The sequence below is a fragment of the Mastigoproctus giganteus genome, chromosome 9 (assembly GCF_048544385.1).
Source record: "Mastigoproctus giganteus isolate SK-2022 chromosome 9, ASM4854438v1, whole genome shotgun sequence".
Taxonomy (NCBI): domain Eukaryota; kingdom Metazoa; phylum Arthropoda; class Arachnida; order Uropygi; family Thelyphonidae; genus Mastigoproctus; species Mastigoproctus giganteus.
Window position 1 is genome coordinate 107849424 of NC_143583.1, and position 17189 is coordinate 107866612.

At 35.4% G+C, this 17189-nt stretch overlaps 1 protein-coding gene across 3 annotated transcripts in view; it reads right to left on the reverse strand.

Annotated features, from left to right (window-relative positions):
* Positions 1 to 17189, reverse strand: part of LOC150080629 (NF-kappa-B-repressing factor-like) — a 112108-nt gene that overhangs the window by 71989 nt on the left and 22930 nt on the right. For all 3 annotated transcript variants that reach the window (XM_090381379.1, XM_090381380.1, XM_090381381.1), the window contains exons 2-3: positions 15294 to 15467; positions 10609 to 10733 (exon numbers count right to left, since the gene is read on the reverse strand). In XM_090381379.1, coding sequence (XP_090237505.1) covers positions 10609 to 10733; positions 15294 to 15454 — 286 coding nt within the window. In that variant the 5' untranslated portion in view covers positions 15455 to 15467. The remainder of the gene's footprint in view (positions 1 to 10608; positions 10734 to 15293; positions 15468 to 17189) is intronic.

Sequence of the window (17189 nt, forward strand, 5' to 3'; positions counted from 1 at the left end):
AAAGATGAAACAGAAGAGTTCTTTAATATCTTAGAAAGAGCAGTAGAAACTAATGACAAAGGAAGATTTCATCTTTATTGTATAGAAACATACACAATGTTCCCACCACAGTGAAGGTAATGCCAGGGAAATAGAAATATAAATACATACTGAGGTCTAACCACAGAGCGAGCAGATAGGAATTTCAACAGCTGATGAAGCTTTGTCTTGTCCTTGATTAGGTCGAGAGGGCAATCATCAAATGTGTTTACAATGGACAGCCTCTCTCTAATTAGTAATTATTTCCTAAGGCTATGAGATTGTCTACTGTATGGAAGCGAGGTTGTGAGTGCAGGCTTGGTGGAGGAATTCTCCGAACACAGATCCCAGATGTTAGGATCTGAGATCTGTTCCATCACTACTTGCAACACAAAACAAAATTCCTGTCCTGAATGAAGAGTTTCAGTCATGAATCATGAGTATGGCTACCATATTGGTAGTCTCAGGGCCATGCAAAGGTTCTCGGGTGCCCGGATGCAAAAGGAGTCAAGGGACCTCGTTTATTTATATTGAGAGTTTGATGGCTCCCTGGATCGGAGGCCCTGGTGCGGCACATACAATGCACCCATTTGCAAGGCCCTGGGTAATTCAAATGGTTGGGAGGAGGTGGTTAGTGGGTTGCCCATTTCAGATACGTTTTCTTTCTGTTCTTTCACATAAGTTTTCTTTGCCCCAATGAAGAATTACATGGATATCAGCAATTAAGGACTTTGTGGAAGATATTTGAGAAGTGGAATGCAAGGTGCTATCACCAGCAAAACTATGGATAGGATTTCTAGTCAGTGGAAGGTCATTATTACACAAGAGGAAAAGAGTAGGAGAAAAACACCGAGCCTTGGGGAACACCAGCATTAGTAGGTAGGTCAGAAGATGGAGAGCAATCTACCATCACTCGCAATAAGTCATCGGAAAGAAAACTGGACATCCAAGTGCAAAACACATTTTAAAATTCATGACATGGCAACTTGTTTAAAAGACCTTTATGTCAAACACAATAAAAAGACTTAGAAATGCCAAGAGCAACTGCTTGAGTTTCACCAAACGTTTTTATATATATTTTTTTGCTGGTATAGAAAATGTGTGGCATCCTTGCAATTATATGGCCAATACTACTAATCTTTCATGGCAATGAACCTACCTCCATGGAAGAATTATAGTTGTACTGCCTGCCAACCTGATACTTTTCAAGTGGGACTGAACTAGCTGTTCTTGTACAAAGTTGTAGCATTTTCCCCAAAACTATTGACAATTTTTTTTTTTTTTTTCCCCCAAGGTTTTGCATCTTGCACACAGATAAACTGCCCTTGATAATGCATGCATATCGATTTCCCAGAAGTTGGGTTTTACTTTACTTTACATTTTACTTGCTCTAACAAGACAGATGACTTGCTATATGAGGTTGAACTTTTTGATGTTTCTGAAATGATATCTTAAGAAAAGTATAAAATATTAAAGGAACCAATTTATATTTTAAAAAAATTTCAGAAAGTAAATTGCCATGACAATCATAAAAGGTAGCATGATATACTCTAACCTCTCAAAAGTATTCACACACCATTGTAATGTTGTAAACAATGAAGATTAGCAGACCACTACCAACAGAATGAGTCATGGAAACGAATTTAGTGTTTCAAAGATGATTAACATGCTAATTACTATAATGTTAATAAAACCTAGATCTCTAGAGGACTTCATTTCTTTTAATTGAAAGTATAAATCAAGTGCCATCCATGAGTAATTTGTTCACATCAGATAACCACATGTTTGAACCCCACAACATAGCAAAAAGGTGGAAGAATGAGGATGAAGTAGGTGTGGTCACCAGGAATCATCGATCCCTGAAGAAAGTAGAGAGAATGCACTGCAGCTTCAGATATCCATAGAAATCCATAAGCAATAGAGAGCAGTATGGCATGGATTTCTATGGCTGCTCAAAAGCCACAATTAAACCAACAATCACCAGATATTGTTTTCAGTAGTGCTTAGCCATTCATCTTTGACCACAGAATAATGAAAACTGGTTTTGTGGAATGATGAGTAGCATTACATCCTTCAGATGAGATGGATGAGTGTGGGAAATATATATTATAGTACTTATGAAATGTGAGTGAAAAGTTCAAAGACTAAGAGTGCAAATAGCATTCAGTACGGTTTGCCATTTTGTTACACTGTTGTATAACTACCATTTTATTTTGCATAAAGTTTCACTTTAAACTTGACAAAACAGTTTCAGATTCAAACTAGCAATTTTCAGTGTGATGCTGTGGGAAAAAATTTGAGTTACCCGGAGGGGGGGGGGAGAGAGAGAGAGAGAGAGAGAGAGAGTGTGTGTGTGTGTGTGTGTGTGTGTGTGTGTGTGTGTGTGTGTGTGTGTGTGTGTGTGTGTGTGTGTGTGTGTGTGGTTTGTGTGTGTGTGTGTCAAAAGTAGAAGGGAATCACCAAGAAAGAGAAGAATGATGATATCCAGCTCAGGACCCTGGTGTGCCAAGCCCATAGTCACCAGATGTGAGCCCCTGGGGTTAATAGACACTAGAGTGTTTTTTTTCCTTCCCCCATTCAAGAGTTGGTGGATTTTTTTTTTTTTTTTAAATAAGAAAACCGCAAATATGAAACATATTAAAACCTATAGTACTTAAAAACATTCATGGGCCTGACACTGAGAAGACAGAAGATACTTGTTGACATTAGATGAATTTCTGTAGATTGTAACTTTTAGGAAATATAGGTGAAGGAAGATTGTTCTAGAGAACAGAAGTAGATGGAATAAATGAGGAAGAAAGTTGGTTTTGTGAGTTTGAAGTCTCCTTATTCATATTCAATTCACCAGCCACCATTCTGAGGGTCAAACAACAAATATTTTCCCACAATTTCCTGAAATTTTTCAAATTTGTCCAAATTTTGAGAATCTAATGGATGCCCACTTCTTGGGTCATTGTGAACATCCTCACATCAGTCTTTGAATTGCTTATACCATTCAAACACACTGGCATGACAATGTTTCATCACCATAAACAGTTTTAATATTTTCATATGCTTCTGTTGCAGAGTTTTCAATTTTAAAGCAAAACCTGATATTCATTTGTTACTCCATTGCAAATTCGTGACAAGGGAACGTTTACACTAGTAAAAAAACTGGTCTTCTCACCTGTCAACCTATTGGATGATCTCTCTCTCTCTCTCTCTCTCTCTCTCTCTCTCTCTCTCTCTCTCTCTCTCTCTCTCTCTCTCTCTCCCTCCCCACCATCTGTTGAAGGAAGTCTGAACTACAACATACCATTTCTGCTTATTTTCAAACTCACTGAACATTACCCCAGTAGCACCAGTCAAGGAACTTTGTTGCCACACCTTGTATAGTGGTGTGGTAATAAAGCATACAGCTTGGATGGGTTGCAGAATGTTAGTAACTCAGTAGCTCAGTGAATGATTGGTTAGACACAGTACATTTTGCTGTGCCTTTTGTTGTGTACAGGTAAGGCAAATGCAGAATTACATGATTATAACAACTTTATGATACACTAACAATCTCTGAAATTAATGCTAACCACTTCAGCCTCTCTGACTGAAGTGGTTAGCATTAATAATAGGCATGGGAGTGGGCTTCTCTGTTGTTTATATATTTTCTGTTTAAATCTTTGGAAATACTGAAATATCAGAGATAAAACAAAAACTTCCTGCTTTCTATTCATGACTTGATTGTCATAAAACCTGATACAAAAATGTCCCCTAAAGGTTCTTCTTCTGCAGGGTGGGTGAGCAGAAAAAGTTTTTGTGAATTTGAAATTTCAAATTCTCAAAAAAATGTTTTGTGAATTTTAGTTAATATAATGTGCATTTATGGGCACCATATCAATTAAAGTCTAATGGTATCTTGATTTTAGTTAATAGACAAATTGGCATGGGTATCATACTCACTTATGGATCATGATATCTGTGCTTGACAAAAATAGGAGCCCTCAGAATTGTAAATGGGAATCTTTTAAAAATAACCTGCTATTAACTGACAAGGTTTAAAGAAAAATAGCAATCCTCACCACATGGTTAAAAAAAGATAAAGGACACCACACTACACTACCTTTAACAGAATGAGAATCATCAAAACAGTTGCAAATATTTCTTATGTGCAAGAGTAAGCGAAATGATTTGCAAGCATAGCTAGGAGATGTGATATTTCTATCTGTTTTTAAAAGCACTGCTTCTCTCAGAAAAACTATAAAACATCTACCCACTGATCTTAGGAACCATAAAGTATTCTATGTACAGTCTCACTCCACAGGAACAGGTGCAATTTGGCCATAACAGCCCTTGCACAAAAAAAAAAAAAAAAACCACACCAACAGTAACAATAGCATTCTATATAACAGTCTATACCAAGGTGGCTGGTGAAGTAGCATATAATATGCTACTACATATATTATATACTACAAAAAATATTCAATTTGCCAGAACAGACAAAGCATAAGCATAATTCCTGCTTTCCAGTGTGGTGTCTCTTTGGAGCTTCAACTACCCAAAAATTTTATCTGTTGACCTGCACTATAGAAGATGACCTTTTAAAGAAGCAATTTTTATTGAGATTTACGGCAAACAAGCTATAAATATAAACTGGTTTCGGGGGGAGGTCCACAAATCCGAGATGAGAAATGGTCTCCATATGTCAATCGTGTTATTTTTAATTCCCATTTCTAAGGTTTCTGCAATTAAAATACTTGTGTAGTTGTGCTGTACATTAGCTTCATTAAATAAGAAGACATGATCCTTGTTTATCGAATGGAATGACAGTTCACATGCCATGGCCTCATTGCTCTAACTGATGCAGCATTTTTCTTAAGATCCATATCTAAAAGGCACCTTGTAGATCCCACATATGACGAGTCAGTTACCACATTGAAACATTGAATGTTATACACTACATCATTCAATTCCACAGCTGAGGGAGAGAGTGCAGAATGCCTTCTCAGCACGGAATGGAGTTTCTGCGTGGGCTTTGCTATCACACTAAAATCAGTGTCTCTGAAAAGAATGTTGAGTTTTTTGTGCGCCGGACATATGGAATCATAATAAAATGTTTTTTTCCAAGCCTATTGTTATTTCCTGTATTATCTATCCTATCTTTGGCCTGTAACCTAATTTTATTTATGGTACCTAGTGAATACCCCCTGTTCAAAACCTATATGTAAGTTCTTTAATTTCATAACCCAATGCAATCTGAGTTTGTTTGTTTGTTAATGGGTTTTTAGGAGCAATATGGCATTAGCAACTAAGGCCATATTGCTCCGGAGATAAGCAGTGGTCATTCCATGACCTTTCCGCATCCTCTGTATTTGGTGGTCACGGGCTCGAACCCCGGTCTAATCAAGAAGCATGTGCTATGCACTGCTGCTCCTGCCCACCCAGCTACAGAGGCACTGCAATCTGAGTTGTCGTATATTTGTATGCATTTGCGAATTGATTTAGTAATGGAATGTTTATATGTGAAAGGATGATAACTCGTATAATGTAGGAACATCCATGTGTTTGTCGGCTTTTGATATATTTTAAACTGTAATTTATCACTTTCTCTTATTAATGTGAAGTTTAAAAAATTTATTGTCCATGTTTGTGTATCCTCTCTCTCTCTCCAAGGTAAATCTCAACCTCGCATGCAAGTTGTTAAATATTCTTAAAATATTATCCATCATATGCTCGTCTGATATAATACGAATGTCGTCTAAATCATTCAAGGAAGTAATCTTGGAAGCTACTAGGCTTTTTGTCCCAACTAAGAAATACTGTTCAAGGTAGGCCTAAATGGATGGCAGATGAACTGATGAGATTTGTGGCAGAGAGCAAAAAAAGAAAGGTTTAAGATTTGCAAATTACAGTATCTGGTGACTAGGCACCTGCGAAGTTATCTTATTGAGGTGTATAAAGCCTTGAATGGTTTGAGCAAGTGCAATGCTGATGGGATTCTGCCTCTTGCCCAGATTAATCACCTGAGGGGTCATAAATTCAAATTGAGGAAAGACAGTTGTAGAAAAGATGTGCAGAAGTTTGCCTTTAGCCAGCTTGTGGTTGGATTGCTGAAACAAACTTCCATCTGTTGTTGTAGAAGTTGACAGTAAATAAATTCAAGGCAGAACTAGACAAATATTTGGATTGAACGGATGGCTGAAATGGGAAGGGTTTTTTTTTTGGCTGATGCTGTATAAGCTTGCTTTCTTGCATCATATGTCTCTATTAATGCTAATGCTAAAAATATTTCCCGTAAAAAGTAATGTTAGGCAAAAACGGTATTAGATATATTTGTTCTATTTTATTTACATATATTTTGGCAGTAAGACTGCTCAAACTAAATCCCGTCGGTAATCCAAATATTTGTCTGTAAATTTTATCCTGGAAGGCGATATAATTTGCTTGAGTTAAATTTTACTAAATTAAAAATCTGTTTTTGGGAATTTAGTCTTATTAATGATAACCGAATCATTATTAAATAAATCCTATATAGTATCTAATGCATAGTCAATACTGACATTAGTCTGTAGCGACACTACATCTAAAGAGAATAATCTGTCTACCTCCCTTATTCTCCTATCTTTTAAATTTGTAAACAATGTGTTGTAATTTTTTATGCTAAAATTTAATATCTGTCTCATCGGCTTTATTATATAATAAAAGTGTGATGCTAACGAGGCAAAACCAAACCTTCATATGACACAATAAATAAATAAATTTTCTGTTTATACTTCGGGATGACCAAATGGTCAGAGGAGTTCATAAGATAGACAGAATACAAGAAACAGCACCATATTCAGCAGTCACGGGCTTGAACTCCTGTCACTCAAGGTACGTGTACTTAATGCACCCGCACGCCTGACCACTAGGCTATGGCGGCCTACTTAATGGGCCCGATGAGATGGCCCTCCCTATGCAATTTTACTTGTCCAAATAACGTAGGTATATTATTAGTTCTGGCTTTAAGATTTTTTAATTGGGTCATGGAAATAGTCTTTTTTCTTGTAGTCAGTGAGGGATTTGTTGTACCATTTAACAAGCTCTTCAAATACTGAAATATCAACTTCTTGATAAGTTGTATTATCAGACATTATATGTCATACAAATTATTAGTGCAATTTGTTTTATTCAACACAACTACTGTAGCCCCCTTGTCCACTTTCTGAATTATTAAGTCACTATTTTTCCTTAATTAGACAGTTTAATTCCTATCTGTGATCATGACAGTATGTTGAAAAGTTTTGTTCCTTAAGGAAGGAAAGTAGATTTTAGACTAATATTCATTATTATATTTTAAGATATTTGTGAATTTTAAAGTTTATTATAATTTTGACACAATGTCTTCAATTTCTCGAGGTTGTGTGGTGGATTGGAAATGTCTGGGGTCGGATTGGGGCCTTCAGCTGTGATCCCGGGTGTGTCTGGTCATTCATGAGCTTAGGGAGTTGAATACATTTAATTGAATTTTAATGAAGAGTATATAATTTATTTTAATTGTTTTAAACCATGCATAATATAAAGTGTCAAAGTTGGAGAGTTTTGAATGGAAGTAATCCTATGGATTTGCCTTTCCCTCTCTTAGCTGATTAAATTTGAAGTTGATTGTGTCAAGATAGTCAATGTGGGAGATTGCTTGAATAACTTAGTTCACGCTTACACTGCGACAATTTTAAGACACAAGGCACAGAAAAATCATATCACTTTTTGAAATATTGTCTGACGGAGGGAATAATTCCAAAATTTGCTAAAGTTAACCTGAAGCAAAAGATTTCAGGTATAGGTAGATTAGCATCAGCACCGTCACAGAAAATTGTTAGGTTGGCATTAGAATCTCAGATTGTAAATCTGAGAAATAAGACGAATCATTTCAGACAATTACAACGACTATGTTGCAAGGAAGAAGTTGATAATGGAAGAAGATATTTACACATTAATGACTGGATGCCGACTGGGCTAGCCGCGTGGGTAAAGTGCCTGCCTGGCAATCCAAAGGTTGCGGGTTCGAATCCCGCCTCGGGCTTGGATCAAAGTACTGCAAAAACCTTGGGAGGTGCATTATGGCCACAGAAGCCGATGCACCAACAACTACAAAAAAAAAAAAAAAAAAGACTGGATAATGTTGAAATCGTTTATAGAATTAAGAAAGGAAGTAGTATCCACAGAAATAAAAACTAGACATTCTAATTAACTTCAAATATTAAGAATTAAATCTTCTTTAAGGTATTGTTCCTCTAACTGTTGCAATCTTCTTCGCTTACATTAACACTTTCCCCACAAATAACCTTTTTCACAATTCTGTGGCGCTGCTTAAATTTATCTAGCTCACATTAAATTCTGTATGTCCAAGGGACTGTGCAAATTTCAGAGCTTGTTGCTTAATTATTAGGCCCGATATTGGTATATTCTTTTCACGTATCATTTGCACCCATTTTAGAACAGCTTTATCAACATCTTCATATATATACACAACTTAATTCGCTTCTTTTCTGCTCCTCCTTCAATTGCATTTAAAATTGATTCTCGATTTTTTAAAATCGTAGATAAACTGCTTGCAGGTATGCCATATTTCTCCGCAACATCTTTTTCTTAAAACCCTGGTCAACATCATAACAATCTTTGCTTTATCATTAATACTTAAACACTTTCTCTTCGACACTGTTTCCACAATTGTAAAAATTACTCTACTGCAGCTCTTGCCGATACATACACTGCAAACTTCGCTGCACTGGTCATATAGTGAATTGTTAGTACTGCCTACTCAATGACGTTCGCTTGCCAATTCAACAATATCACATGACCTTTCCTATCAATCACTTCAAAGAAATATACGGCTTTGTGAATTTCTTTTATTCTGCTTTCATTCATATAGACACGAAAGAAAATTCATGATTAATGTATACTGTATGTTACTTTTCAGAATAAAAAAAAAAACACAAGAGCATATAGCCTATGTGATTGATGACGAATGAAATAAAAAAAAAAAAAAATTCATGAAACCATCTACTGGGAGTCCAGTTAGATGAGAACGGACATATCATATAATGATTGACAGGAAGGTCACGTGGTACAGTTGAGGTGAGAAGCGAATGTCACTCAGTAGGCATTACTAAAAACCGACTATGGTAGCATTCTATGTATTGCTGCAGCGAATTTCGTTTTCCCCTGAGTCAACATCAATTTACAAATCTACCCTATTTATTGTAAAGTTTACGACCACTTTTAAGAAAACCCATTTGGTTTAATAACTTTAATAAAAATGAAACAAAGACCCTCCTATGGGCATAAATGGCCACAAGTGTTCACTAAAAGGATGTTTATTTAATTCCAGATGCTAATGCGCAATTTCGGAAGGAAGGAGGCAGTATATTTGAGTGGCTGTTTAGCAGTAAATGCATGAAAATCTTCAAAAATGCTTTTACTAATTTTTTTAAAATTTAGTTATAGAGAGACTAACACTTCGCTATATGGGGTTAATTTTGTTTTAAAGTGCAATGTTTTGCGAAAAAATTCATAATATAGAGAAATTCGTTAAATAGAAGTTCGTAATAGAGAAATTCCACTGTACTTAGTTTGGTCCAAGAATAACCCAAAGAAAGGCTGTTATGATGGTTGTCTTCTTATAATTAGTAGACGCCCTACCAATATATTGTATAGCCTCCTTGATAATTTTTGTGATGGTGATATTTTTATGTAATGATGCACATAATGTTATTCAGTTTATGAATGTGAGATATGTACAGTCTCTAAATATTATCCTTATTTTATCTCATTCACTTCAGGTTTTTAATCTAACTTCCCTCTGACAAAAGAAATTAATTATCTTGATACTATTAGTTCATTAACCTTTATCACTCGGTTAAGAATTTAATGTAATTTACAGTAATTTTCTCCATACAGGTATGAAGATAGGACTAAGTAAGAATTCAAAAACATAACAAAATTGCATATTGTAGCGTTTAATATGCCTGAAGAACTTTTTTGTATCTCTTAAACTAAATCTCTCTTTTATGTCAAAAAAACTAAAGATATACATACTCATGCTGGTGACAGTGTTTTTCTTTCAGAGAATACTTTGCAAATTAGACTGTCACTGCTGATGAATGAATTCATATACTCAATTTTATTGTTGTTGTTGTTATTTATATAGTGAATTGGATGTTAGGTCACACTGTACTATGTGTATTTAGCTGGTACAAGTGTTCAGATTGATTTACATACTGTGGAGGCTGAACAACCAAGAATACCTCTAGTTGAGACTGATTAAGTACAACTCAACAAAAGGCATTTAAGAATTCCACCATCCTCTGGTGGAGGAATTCTTAAATATCACTTGTGCAGACAACCTAACTGGTTGTCTGAACAAGTGACAAAACCACTAAACTCTCTTGAAGATCATATATTCAGTAATAAAATATAATCAAAATGAATCACTGCTAACAGAGTGAACAGTGATAAAACAGAACCAAATTCCAATGTCATTTATTGGAGAAAGAAAATGGAAAATATATTTGCATCATCAATTAAGAATAATATACTGGCTCTTCTTTATAAGGAATATATATATATATATATACATACTTGTTTCAGTTTCTGATTCTTTACTTTTTACAAAATTCATCATCCACGTTTTATGGTTTCTCTGCTTTCTTGACTTAAAATGCTTTGTCACTTCTTTCACCTCTTGCATTACTGATGCAGGATAGCTATTTGGATATATAACATATATATACACACACACACATATATATATATAAACACACACACATATATATATATATATAACACACACACACACACACACACACACACACACACACACACACACACACACACACACACACACACACACACACACACACACACACACACACACGTGTGAATATGTATATATGCTAAAGAAAATAGTGACATATATTAAAGAAGCTATATTATTATTATTATTATTGTTATACATCACAGTGAAATGTCAGTACAATGGATTTCTGTGGCCTCTCAAAACTAAATTCATTGTATGACATTTCAGTAGTGAAATGCATTAAAAATCAGATGGCCTTGAGCACGTAACAATAGCAACCAAGGGTTGTAATATAGAGTATTTGCTGCTCCTGAAGTCTGCACAACTATCACATTTCCATAACAAGTATGTATACATTAACATTTATGTGTACACAGTACAATTTCAGTCTCTCAAATATGGAGGATGCGGAAAGGTCAGGGAATGACCACCGCATATCCCCGGAGCAATATGGCCTTAGTTGCTAATGCTCCTAAAAATCAGTCTCTCAGCCAAAGGGGGCAACTGCTAATCTTTTTCTCTTTTCCCCCTCCCAACAATCCATGCTCAATGCAAAGATGGTAAAAGATATTTAAATAATACTAAGAACATTTTACAATAATCTGACTATTTTCATTCATTAAATTACTGATTACAAATATATTCAAATACTCAATTCAGATCTTAGCTGCAGGAGTTTACAATCTTAAGGGTGTAATTTTTTTAAAGCCTATTTCAACATTAATTTTTTGATAGTTTTAAATGTCATGATTAGTCTAGCACAATGGAACACCTTTACATGACATGACATGAGAAATTTTCTACTATACATCATAATAATGGTTTCAAAAGCAGAACAATTCAGTCAGAAAGACTGCGTTGTTTTTTTTTTTTTTTTTTTATCATTGTTGAGTTATCTTGTTTATTTATACTCCTTGCCACTGCACCTTCTCTTGTCTATGCCTTGCCTTATGTTACCAATAACTGTTGAAAGTGAGAGATGTGTGCGGTGAGAGTATTATATGGATGAGATGGGGTTATATAAACTCATGAAACAAAGTTCCTGAACTTAAAGGGTTAATTGAAAAAAAATAAGCAATGCATTCATAAATAAGTGACTGGGCTCATTTCGGAGTTAATACAAAAATTGCACTTTATATCAATGAATTAAGCCGACATATGAGCAGGTAAATTTAAAAACTAAATAAACTTTGCTGTTACAACAAAAATCCCAGATCTTTATTTACTCACAGTTCATGAAAAATTTTTGATTTTAAAATTGGTCCATCTGGGTTGTCATGGACTGTTCTACTGAAATACAAGATGGGAAGGCAAACATCTAAAGCTGTGTACAGCCTATTGATTTTAATTTCTAACCGAACCTTTCCACTGCTACTGACTGCAAAGAAGTAATGCCAAGGGCAATTTCTGGGATGACACCACTCAGGTAAGTCTTGTCACTGTTTATCAGTAACTTAAAATTGTGCTGTGCTTCTGTTCTCAAGTTATATAATTTTGTTTTGTCATCTATGACCCTTTACACACAGATATACAATGAAATGAAATAACTGTCCTAGAAATGAAATAAATGAAATATTGTAGAAATTGAGAAACCAGTTAAGATTTCAAAATGACAGCTAATTCCTTTATATTAGGGATATCTGATTAATTAATACCTGTTAAACTAAATATCATGACTTTTATTAATTGCCACACTAATATCGAAGGATCTCTCCTTTAATTCCAGGTGATTAAGCAAGTGAAGGCAAATTAGCTAGTCCATAATCAAGTCACAAAGGAGATAAAGCAAGCAAAGGCAGATCAAGAGAAATTTTTGGAAAAGGATGCAAAGAAAAATAGCAATGACTTTTTTACTTATGTAAGTGCTAGCAGGAAAGGAATGAATCAAATTGGTCCACTTTATAATGATAATTCAACTGTTGATGATCCTGCTCAGGTTACTGAAAAACTGACTGAGTATTATTATTATTATAATTAGCCTTATAGTGCAAGAAAGCCTGAGACTTTTGCTGCCCCAGCCAAAAAATAATTTGAGTTATCTCAGAGAGAGAGAAAGAAGGGAATCACCAAGAAAGAGACGAATGATGATATCCAGCTTAGGACCCTGGGTGTGCCAAGTCCATACTCCCCAGATGTGAGCCCCTGGGGCCGTATTTTGTATCTATATTCACACATGAGGAATTCTTTAGGGAAGTGGAGGCCAGAAGTTTATCAAACTCTAACAGAGAGCTAAATGATTTTGTAATAAGTGAGAGGAAAGTAGAAAAGAAATTGAAGTTAAACATAAGGAAGGCACCTGGGGGTAGATGAAATCTAACCAATTATATTAAGGGAGTTGGTGAAGGAAGTAAGCAAACCCTTTGCCATAATTATGAGAGTATTCTTCAATTCAGGGGAGGTCTCCACAGACTGCAGATGCATGAATGCATCCCCAGTTCACAAGGGGGGGGGGATCACAGGGTGATGCAAGTAATTATACACCTGTTATTTTAACTTATGTTCCAGGGAAAATAATGGAGTCACTGGTTAAAGAAATAATGCAGGATCATCTAGACAAGACTACAATTATACTTTACACTGCATGGGTTTGTTAAGGGTAAATCTTGTCTGACAATTTGAGTGGTCACAAAGGAACTGGATGCAAAAAATAATTTTCATATCATATACTTGGATTTTAGGAAAGCTTTTGATACAGTTGCACATAAAACAATGATGTACAAATTGGAGCAGTGTGGCATTAAGGGCAAGTTGCTGCTATGAATAAAGGCAGAAGACAGAGTGTGGTAATTGACAGACACTACTCTTTGTGGACTAATGTTATTAGCAGAGTACCTCAGGATTTGGTGTTGGTCCATTGCTGTTTTCTATATTTATCAATAATACTGATGAAGGGATATCAGGCTTAATGGCAAAGTGTGCAGATGATACAAAGATTGACAGGATGGTTAAAGACAGTACACTACTGCAACAGGATCTAGAAAAGTTAGGTAGATGGGCTGAGAATGGCAACTCAAGCTCAACATTAACAAATGCAAAGTACTGCAATGGTAAGTAACCCCAAATGGCAAGTACTGCAATGGCAAGTAACCCCAAAGTAACATACCAACTATGTGATACTACACTCAGGGTAGTGGAAAATGAAAGACCTGGGGATAATTGTACAGTCAGATATGAAGTTCTTTGGGCAGTGAAGACAGGCTGCCAAAACAGCTCATAGGGTTTTATTTTTATTATTAGCCATATGGTGCAAGGAAGACTGAGGCTTATGCTGCACCAGCCAAAATCAAATCCCAAGTTACCATGAGAGAGAGAGAGAGAGAGAGAGAGAGGAATCACCAAGAAAGAGAAGAATGATGACATGAAGCTTGGGTGTGCCAAGCCCATACTCACCAGATGTGAGCCCCTAGGGTGTTTTGTCAATGATATACAGAAATTTTGCCAGCAGGGATAAGGAGGTGATTATACCATTGCTTAAGGCAATGGTCAGGCCACATCTTTAGTATTGCATACAGGTCTGGAGGCCTCATTTTAGGAAGGATGTATTGCTGCTGAAATGAATACAGAGAAGAGCAACGAGAATGTTGGGGGGGGGGGGGGCAATTGGGCAATCTTATCAAGAAGGGCTTCAGTTCTGCAAATTGCAGTGTCTGGAGACTAGGCACCTGTTAAGTGATCTCACACTGAGGTGTTTAACACTTTGAATGGTTTGAGCAAGCTCAATGCTGATGGGATTCTTCTTGCTCAGCGTATGCACAGCAGGGGCATAAATGCAAGTTGAGGAAGAACAGTTGCAGAACAGATGTATGGAAGTTGACAGCTTAAATTCAAGGAAGAACCAGAGAAACTATTGAAGGGAATTGAAATGGACAGTTTTATCCATTGTAGCAACTTAACCTTAATACCATTCTACTCCAATTCACACAGTAGTCTTCCATGTGGAAGACTATCATACAACTACTGCTTGTTTGATGTCTGTGAAGCTATCAGGAACAGGACATGATATTGCCAAGGTGGATTTCTTTGTGTGTGCTTGATGTTAAAGGTGTGAGGATGTTAGGTGCCAACTCAGCATTGTCTTGGGCCTTAGCATTAGTAGAGGCATATGATACAAGAAAGTACATATGATGCGAGGTAATTGAAGAAAACAAGCTACATTTTATAAGTTCTATTTGATCAATCTAATGCAAAGTGAGACAATAAAAATTGCTCTGTAAACCATTACATTTAAAATTTCATGAATTGGGCGAGAGGAATTGAGACACCGGGACAAAAAAAATTTAAAAGCAGTAGTGAATGTTGGTTCACATGGGGACCAAAACTCTTGCACCTTTTATATTAAAACACTTACAAGATAAATTGACTAGAATATTAAAAATGCAAGGTCAATTAATATTCTTTATTGTGTATTAATCAAAAATCAATCAGTATATAATATAATTCAAAATATATGAATGTATACATTGATTACCTGCATCCTAATAGTTCAATATTGGAATATACTTGGGCCAAACACAAAAGCCGACCTTCTTCGAATCTTCCATAATGAGAAAGAAAGAATTCTTTTCTTAAGAGCCAATGCTCTTCACTTTCCCATGGCAAGCGATACTTTTCCACATCAAAAACAGACATTGTGTGTGTTTAGCTAAAAGAAAATTGTATTAAATACAATCAACAAAAATACACTGATATATACCACTATTAAATTTACTTTACTAAAATATTTACATTACAAAAATTATGAATTTTATATTTACTTCACTAAAATTATGAATCAATAAGACAAAATAAAAAGTTAGTACACAAATTCTATGTTCAAAATGATTATGAAGTAATCAACTACTCATCTGACATGCTTTAGTATATTTATGAAAGTAATTTCAGGCACTGGAATATGTACATGGTAAATATTAACTTAACTTGAAAACATCACAAAATGTCAAATCTATACGGCTGAACATACAACCAAAATTAGCAACCTATGACATCACAATCATGTCACTCCAGCGAAATGCTTACATTAACTCTTACAGCTACCCTGGATCCTGAAGTATCAAATGAACATTCAGTATTAGTGGAAACAAATAATGCAAGGAAGAAAGCATATACACTATCAGTAAAAAGGAAAAGAAGGCTACCCACCTCATCTTTACATCCTCTCTAATATTTTTTCTAATTTCTTCCTTAAATTTATTTACACTACACAGCAATTCATTTCATTTACACAGCACTATCCACTCACGACACCAGATGGAAATTTTTTCCAACAGTCAATTACACTCTGGCTGGAAGCAAATTTTCACACATCTGTTCTGCAACCATCCTTTTTTAATTTATTAATTTATGTACCTTTATGTACCTTTATTTATGTACCTTTTTTAATTTATGTACCTTTATGTGTTTGGTGTCTGAGAAAGAGAAAGGATGCCAATGGTACTTAGTTTACTAAATCCATAAAGCCTTAAACACCTTACACATTTATGTATGTACTGCCCCTTCCTTATTAACACAGCAATTATCATGTTATCATAACAAGTATGATAAGCATCTTTGTCCACACAAAAGACACTATATGCAGGATCAGTAAAAAGTGAGACTAATTGAAACAATATTTTTTAGAATGTGTACAGTGGAGGAAAACAAGGCAACACTATTGGAATTGGAAGAGTCAAAGAGGAATGAAGTAGCAGGTAAACATCAACTACCAGAGAATGTGGACTTTTTTTTAAATTTACATATCAAATTATCACACAAATCAAACAGCACCAGTACTGTTTGACCAGTTACAGATAGCAAGATTCATAAAGGTGTTCCAGACAGTCACCTATGATGCCAAAAAAAAAAAAAAAAAAAAATTCAGAATACATCTGCTTCTGGTCCTGGCAGGTCTAAAGCTACTTCTGGTTACATGGCTCACAAAATCGACACACCACAATTGCAAGCAAAAGTGAAACTTTAAAGTTTCGCCTTGTAAATATTAAACAAAAAAAAAAAAAAAAAAACCCATTGTTCATGATATAAAATCACACAAAATGATATTATTGAATGCAGCAGTAGTGGCAAATGATGCAGGAAAAACACTTCCTCGTTCATTTCACAAATATTGTAGTCTCAATTCTAATCTCAATGATGTCCATTTCCACTTGCAGTCATGTTCATTCTGATATTCCCTGTCAGAGACTTGGTAATTTGGAATTTTCCTCTTTTTGATCTTTTCTGGCTTAAAATCTCTCTACCTCATTGTGTCAAATTCATCTGTTGTCTCTACCATTCTCCCAACTCCACTAATCACATGCAGCTCTTTGACTTCCTCTCTTTGCAACTTTACTTTCTCCAGTCGTCCAACTTTCCTAACAGTGAGGGTAAT